We start from the raw sequence: 7,966 nt of genomic DNA on the forward strand, positions 1-7,966 counted from the left end.
AAAAATTTTTGGGAAAAATGTTTTTTGGAAAAAAATTTGGTGACCGAAGTTCTAATACCCGCATAGGCACATGCATTTCTTATATTGAATGTGCTATTGAAAAATGCATATGAATGAATTATGGGCGCGACATCTATCGCATATGTAGTAAACTTTGTAGCTATCTAGCTTTGTAAACCGTTTAAATTTTGGTCAAAAAATTTTTTTTCTCAAAAAAATTTTGGTCTAAAAAATTTTGGAAAAAAAATTTTTTCTCAAAAAAATTTTGGTCAAAAAAATTTTGGTTTTTTATACGATATGTAATCTCTACATATCATAAGTTTCTTTACGTTGTTTATTTCCATCACACACAGAATACACTGAACTCCCACAGACCCCCATACCGCCTACACGCATAATATTATTTATTATTATTATCTTATACGTATAATTTTACTTAAACAACTTTAAAATTTGTACCGAGAATAGAACCCGGTCCCTCTGCGTGGCGGGCAGCGGCTTTAACCACTGGACCATCGTGGTGCTCAGAAAAGACCGGTCGTCTTTTTTCGTGTGTCGTCGCGTCACCTCACCTTAATAAACAGAGCGTTTCTTAATATATAATTAATTCGACCACGGATTTTCAAACTAAAATTAAAATTTACGAATCGATAAAAACTCGAATTCTAACCATGTTAATTGGAAGATAAAATTGGGTCAGTATGGGAATACTATTCTTCTAAATAGTTTAGTTTATTTTGATATCATACAGCATAGATTTATTTTTATAATATATATTTATATATTTATAGATACATATACTAATATTTCACAATGGTACGACTTTTATAAACTTTAAGTGGAATTTTAACATCTATTTCATTGTTTTCAATGTGGAATTTGTTAGGTTTAATGATTAATTTAACTATTTAGTCGGCCTTTCCAAAATTTTCTGCCACTCTAGCAAATTTTTACGTAAATTTCTTATTGTTAGTGCCAATTAGTTTGTTATAATACATTATGCTGAATCAAATCGAATCCAATATTTGCTTTAATAAACAAAGTTATAATTTTAATAATAAATCAAAGAATATTATAAATGAAAATCTTTCCAAAAGTTGTATCTATTAAAATCAATTTATAGTATAGACATAATTCTAGTACTGGAACTAAAGCAACTACTCGATTGCCAGAAGAACAGTTGTTCGTGCCAATAATGATTGAAAATAATGATTATTACTAATTCGGAATTTTCATTGGATGTGAGTCCATTTACTTTTCTATAAATGGAAAATACATTCTCAATACTATTATATTGTTCTTAAGTCCTCCAAAACTGAAGACATTATTTTGTTTATGATTCTGCTCTCAAGAAACTATTATTTATGTACTATTTATACTATTGCACGACAAGTGTTTACTTCACAAATTTTCTGTACATTATATAAAACTTAAAATAGTTGTATTACTCAGTATGTCAATTAACTTCTAAATCGACTTTTATATAAAACGAGGCCACAAAATTCACTAAGGCCAAGTAAAATTCAGGCCCAAAAAGTATATATAGTTCAAAATCATTTTATATCCATAAATTTGTCTTACATTTCTTATATTTACACTACATATATGATTAATAAATTATTAAATAGCTATATGTTTTTAAAACTCAGAGATATTATGATGGTACATGAGTGAATAATTTTAATTTAATTACATATCGTGAAAGGTTGTATTGAAACATATTTACATATTTTATTTATTTCAAAAAGAAATATATTCTTATAGAGTTCTAAATTGCGTATTTTTCAGCTTTTTATTACGGTAATAAGTAAATCAGAAACAGTCTTTTAATCATTCTAACAAGTATAATATCAGATATACACTTTTAAACATTATATTCTACACAGCTATACATTAATGTATTTATGCATCAACCAAAAATTAAAACTATACGCACTTTACATACTTAAGAAAAGTATATTGAATTAAAAGAAAGTTTTCTTACCAAAAGGTAATGATACAATGATTTCTCAAAATTATATACAATAAAATTATTATTTTCAGTATCGTGTCAATTCTTATTATCACTGAATCAGTCAATATAATTTGTAGTATATATATATACTACAAAGTTGCTCTTTTATATTGGTTTATAAGTTTGATACTATGATCAGATTTGGCAAAGAAATTATAGTAATATAATTCTGTCGTATTCTCAATGTAAAAATTGGCTATAATAACTACTAAAATAAGCAGCTTTTATAGTTTGTTCAAATAAAACAATTGTAATAGCAATTGAATAAAATACAATGATTTCAGGAGAATTCGAATTGAATATGCCAAATAATATAGATTGTATCTGAATTCCATATCACTTACCATTCTGATTTGATGCTATATGGAGTCTTAATTAAATACTAGTATATTCAATTAAAATTATATATGTATATATGTAGTAATCTGATAATTCAATAACTTTTTTTAGCACGTGAACTAAAACTCAAATACCCACGAAATTTGCATCACCATTTATTAAAAAAAGATCACATAGTATCAGATTTTATAAATTTAATTTATTTAATTTTATTCACATCATAATTGCTCAATTTTAGAAAAAAATTTATTATGATTGATTTTTTTTGTTTATTATCTGTTTTAAATTATTTATCAATTAGTATTCTACAATTTTTAAACATTTAAGATGATACAATGATCAATCGATACAAATTTCTCGTTGCACACATTAATATATTCTTCTTCTATCACAATTATATCTTAATACCTGATTCTTTAAATGTTTTAAAACAATGTTTCAACACCAGGCCTGTCCATTCTGTTAGGATTCGCAATGCTATTCGCATTGTCGTCGGGTAGTCCCGCCTGCATGCCAGCTAATGACCGCACCTGGAGCAGCAGTCCGCCTCCGAGCAGTCGCGCTTGGTGTTCTTGCGCTTTGGCTCGTAGGCAGGCGATCGAGTTATTCCTGTAGAAAAAATGCCTGTGCGATTTTATAACGGCAAGTTCGAGGAATGTAGTATGTGCATGCGTACAACATTATTTTACATCTCTATTGCATTTGTAGTAGTATATACTAGGGTTTGTCGGTTTTCAAAAACCGGTTTTAAAAAATGGTTTTTTGGCAAATATTATGGAATTCGAAAACCGTTTTTTTAGTGAAAAAGTCGGTTTTCACTTTATAAATGGAAAATGACAAATATAGCCAAATATAAAAGATAGATGAAAGCGTTTTGATTCTTGAAATCATATCGTTTCAATAGCATTTGATATCTTATCAATCTGCAATGGTTCCCAGTAAGGTTTTGTACATAATAATTTAGATTTTTATACCAGTGTATATATTAATTTAAATCAGTGTGACTTCTTCTTGAAGAAGTAACTTCCTCTACTCAAACCTACAAAAAAGATTTTTAAACCCTAGAAGCCACAAATTAAAGAACAAAAAACTTAGAATTATTATAGCAGGCTTTAAAAACAATTAAGCATAATTTGGTCGCAAGTATGAGAGTATTTTCTATTTTAGGAAATTTTGTGAGTAAACAAAGGACACGTCTGAGTAGCAATTCGATAGACGTTCTCAGTTTTTTGAAATCATATTTTATTAAACAAAAAAAAAACAATTAGAATGTTTGAAATTAATTAAAATTGCTCGGAACAGACAACAGACAACACCCGAGTTTAGCTTAATTGTTTTTAAAACTAAAATTGATATTAACAAGTATGTATCAGCATGTGTCTAAATTTTTTTTTTTAATTCAATGAATGTTTTTTATTTAAAAATGTATTATTTTAATTTATCCGAAATAAATATCCGAAAAATTTCCTTTCACTATCATAAAAATATTTTCATTCTATATGTGAAAATGATGCATGGAATAACGAACAATTATTTTTCAAAGTTATTTAATCAAGATAAACTATTATTTTTTAGTTCTACTAATTAAATTAAAATAATTTTTTTACTATCTATAAAATTAATAATAAATAAATTCAGTCAAATACTGCTCTAAATTACACTAAATTTGCGGATAAATTACAGTATATTCGAGCAAAAATTTATTTTTTTATATAAAATTCGAAAACCGGTTTTCTGAAATGTCGGCTTTTGTATAAACCATAGTATACTAATTTTATGTTAGTATGTTGAATGTATTAGTAATGCAATTAATGCTAACTGTATAATATTTAGTGCATTTAAATTAGTAGCAAATCTTTGGCATTTATTGAGTCTATATCAGTTGTCTTCTTATTGACAATCACTGTAATTTTATTTTTCTTAAATTGAAACAGGTATTTTTATATATTATTTTACCTTCCCGTAGGGTAGTTATAGTAATGGGCCGAAAATCGAAAACTAAAATAAATATGCTGAAAAATAAAAATGGTCAACAATGGACGAAAAATTTGTTAGTTTTTTTAATTTTTCACAGGCTTCCCGGGCACGTAGAAGCTTCAATTAAACGTCGGGTGAATTGTCTTGTGGGCTAGAATAACGTGAAAAAAAAGGCATTTTAATATTCTCAACGGTTGCCGAATAAATAAGAAAAAATTGAAATCATACCATGACCCTAGGGTCATGAATTGTGTTCCGATGAGGGGGAAAAAAATTGCGTCCGATTTCGATGGCTTTCGCACCGTAGGTGCCTTGTGACCTCAGGAAAATGCCATTAAAAAATTTCGATCACACTTCCAATAGTTTTCGAGAAAAACGCATTTTTAATATTTCGATAGAATTTAAAAAAAATGGTTTTTTGCAAATATCTCGGAAACGGTTGAAGCTATCACAAAAATTTTTGCACCAGATGATACATATTTTAAATACGCATATTTCATTCATATACGTCATGATCCTATGTTGAATATTTTCCAAGATATAGGCGTTTAACTATTTCAAACTTAAAAATTTGAAACGGTTTTTGGCGTATATCTCGCGAACGGTAAGAGGCATCTCAAAACTTTTTATACTGGGTTAAAGATCTTTTGATTTAGAATATTTCGACTGGGAACATCAATATCCTATGATGAATCGTTCAGAAGTTATGAGCGTTTAAAGATTTCATGAGTAAAAAATGCTCAAAAATGGACGAAAAATTTGTTAGTTATTTAATTTTTCACATATTTATAATATAAAATTATCTAAATAATTAAAATAGAGCACTGAAAGAAGTTGATTTTTGAAATTTTTAAAACTTTTAAAAGCAATTGACTTTTTTGAAAAATTTATTTTTGTTATACTTTGAAATATTATGGAAACCCATAGAAAAGTAAACAAAATTTGTTCTCATTATTAAAATATCTATAAAATATGTAAGTGTTTAATGTGCATTTGAATAATTATCATTTTTGTCTGCTAAGTGGTATTTTTTTCACTTTTTTATTGGATCTCTCTGAAAACGCTAGACCTGCTTTCCCAAAAATTTAATCAGTTCTTCATTTCGTCAATACAAATAAAATGTTTTTTGAATCATCCAAATCAGACGCTCGATTCTCTCAAAAATTGAATTATCGTTTTTGGCAGTTTTTTCCGTAGCTTCAGAATAACTTAACCTGCCTTTGAAAAAAAATTCATTAGCACATCTCCCTATCAAATTCAAATCGGTTGATCCGTGTGCTCGAAAACGTGAAGGAAAAAATACGGACCCACAAAACACACACACACATCCATTTTTTCTGAGGTATGCCAAAATGTTCAGAAGCGTGAAGATATGCAAAAATTTTCATTACTATAACTACCCTACGGCAAGTTAAAAGATAATCTCAAAAGGTAACAAATTGACTTATAAAATTATCAATGATCAGGAAGCAAACAACTGACGATGGAACTGTTCAAGTGTTCATGAAGCTAAAGAACACTTAATATTTTTCAATTTGAGGAATAACTTCGGAGAATTGTATTTAACTATTATTTCTTTGTATTTAACAAAAATAACGCTCTGAATTAATCTGATACTTGCGCAGACACGACTTAAGCCGCCAGTTTTTTCAATTGTTCAATAAGATAATATTTTTAAAAAAATGTTACCATTTACAGTGGTAAAAATAGTGGTTTTACTATATATTATTTGTAACAAGTATTGTAAAACTATCATTTACTTTTTATGTAATGTAAAATTATTATTTTTTTCAAATATTTGAACTTTTTAATGTGACCATGAGCTTGTGTTATGTAACAGTGTTTCTTTTTACTAATTTTTAGTTGGCGATGTAGTTTAACATATTAATATTATTATTAAAATCTGAGTTGCATACAATAACACGATACATCGACTCTGTATCTATGCCTTAGTTCACAAAATTCTCAAAAATATTTAAAAAAATACTATTATTTTATAGATAAATATATCAAATATTAAAGTATTGCCACTTTTGCAAAATATTGCTCAAGGGTAAAAAAATAATTTTACTTATTTGTTTGATGAACGAAGCTAAAGAAAGCCAGTGATCTCATTTGAAATGTGTGAAATCACTGAAATCGGGTGTAATATTTCAATTACAATTTTTGTTAACTAACCTGAACGCTTCTGGATCATCCGGTGACACACCTCCAAAACCGTGTTGGTCTTCTGATACGACCAAATTATTGTTCCTTTTATGATTCATATTGTTAGGAGACATATTATGTGGTCCTGGACTCGTTCTCGGTGATGCATCGTTTGGGGTACCATCTCTCCGTGTTCGGATTGCACTGGTATTTTTAAAATGGTCATCTGTTTGGTTTTGTGGATGTGTTTGCTGTTGTCGAACGGAGCCTCCGCTGGTATCACTTGCATCGTCCGTCCTCACAGATGCACTATCTTCACGATCACTTCCAGCACCTCCACTTCCACCGCCCCCAGGGGCTCCAGATCCAGGATCATCTTTTAGATGTTCTGCTGCTTCGATTGATTTTCGGTGCATACCTGGGAGATAAGTAAATGATTATTTTAGAGTGGAATCTGGACTATGTAAGGTATTTGATAAGCCCAGAAAGACAAAAAACTCAGTTGTTGTAAAAATGGCACAAACTTTGTAGTCATCCTTCTTATTTCAGAATTTCAAACAATTCAAAATTTTAGATAAAAAATATTCACTAACGTTTATAAATTCTTTATTGCACGCATAGAAATAACTTTGATTATGAAATTAACAAATTTTGTACCGTGCTCGTACTTTCAGAAAATGTATTTTTGGATGCACCATATATTTATTCATTTCTTATTGTATTGTATTCTAACATTATTATGTTTTTTATCAAAATTGATTAATACTGACCTAATAACCATGGAGCTACAGATTCGTTTTCCTTTGCACTCTTTAATATCGTTTCTGGTAAAGGTAATGAATGCCTGACCATGGCTCCATATAATCCATACTCTGCCATAATAGTACTCCGGCCCCAACATTTTTCTGTTTTGCGCCATTTTGCACGACGATTTTGGAACCACACCTGCATAGTGAAAACTCAATAAAGATTTGAATGCAATAAGAAACAACCAGGGGGCAAGAAATTCTACTATTAACTTCCCGTAGGGTAAGTTATTGTAATGGGCCGAAAATCGAAATTGAAATTTTTCACATTTCTCGACGTTTTAAAGGTTTCTGAACATTTTGGCATACCTCAGAAAAAATGGATGTGTGTGTGTGTGTGTATGTATGGATACAATACATTTACAATACATTTCTAGTCGCGTTTTGAATGGTTCAAAAAACATTCGATTCCTATTGATAGGGAGATGAGCTGATTAGTTTTTGGCAAAGGCAGGTCCACAGTTACGGAGATGAAGAGCAAAGAGTGCAGATAATAGAAATCGAGTTTTTGAGAGAACGGAGCAACCGATTTGAATGTTCTAAAAAACATGCAATTAGTAATGATTGGGAGAAGTGTTTATCAGATTTTGGCAAAAGCAGGCCCAGCCATTTCGAAGATATGGAGCTAAATGTGCAAAAAATGGCAGTTTTTGAGAGAACTAAGCGTCCGATTTAATTGATT

The 7,966-nt window shown here is 29.3% G+C and overlaps 1 protein-coding gene across 1 annotated transcript; it reads right to left on the reverse strand.

Moving 5' to 3' along the window:
* Positions 1–2,778: 2,778 nt before the first annotated feature.
* On the reverse strand, positions 2,779–7,429 carry LOC113386140. The gene is made up of 3 exons (XM_026623940.1): positions 7,249–7,429; positions 6,509–6,896; positions 2,779–2,977 (listed from the first exon to the last, which is right to left on the reverse strand). The coding sequence occupies exons 1-3, from the start codon at positions 7,427–7,429 to the stop codon at positions 2,779–2,781; spliced, it is 768 nt and encodes a 255-aa protein (XP_026479725.1).
* Positions 7,430–7,966: the final 537 nt, after the last annotated feature.

The sequence above is a fragment of the Ctenocephalides felis genome, unplaced genomic scaffold (assembly GCF_003426905.1).
Source record: "Ctenocephalides felis isolate EL2017-DRISC unplaced genomic scaffold, ASM342690v1 CF-g0.4_SCAFFOLD_03571, whole genome shotgun sequence".
In the NCBI taxonomy this organism is placed as follows: Eukaryota; Metazoa; Arthropoda; class Insecta; order Siphonaptera; family Pulicidae; genus Ctenocephalides; species Ctenocephalides felis.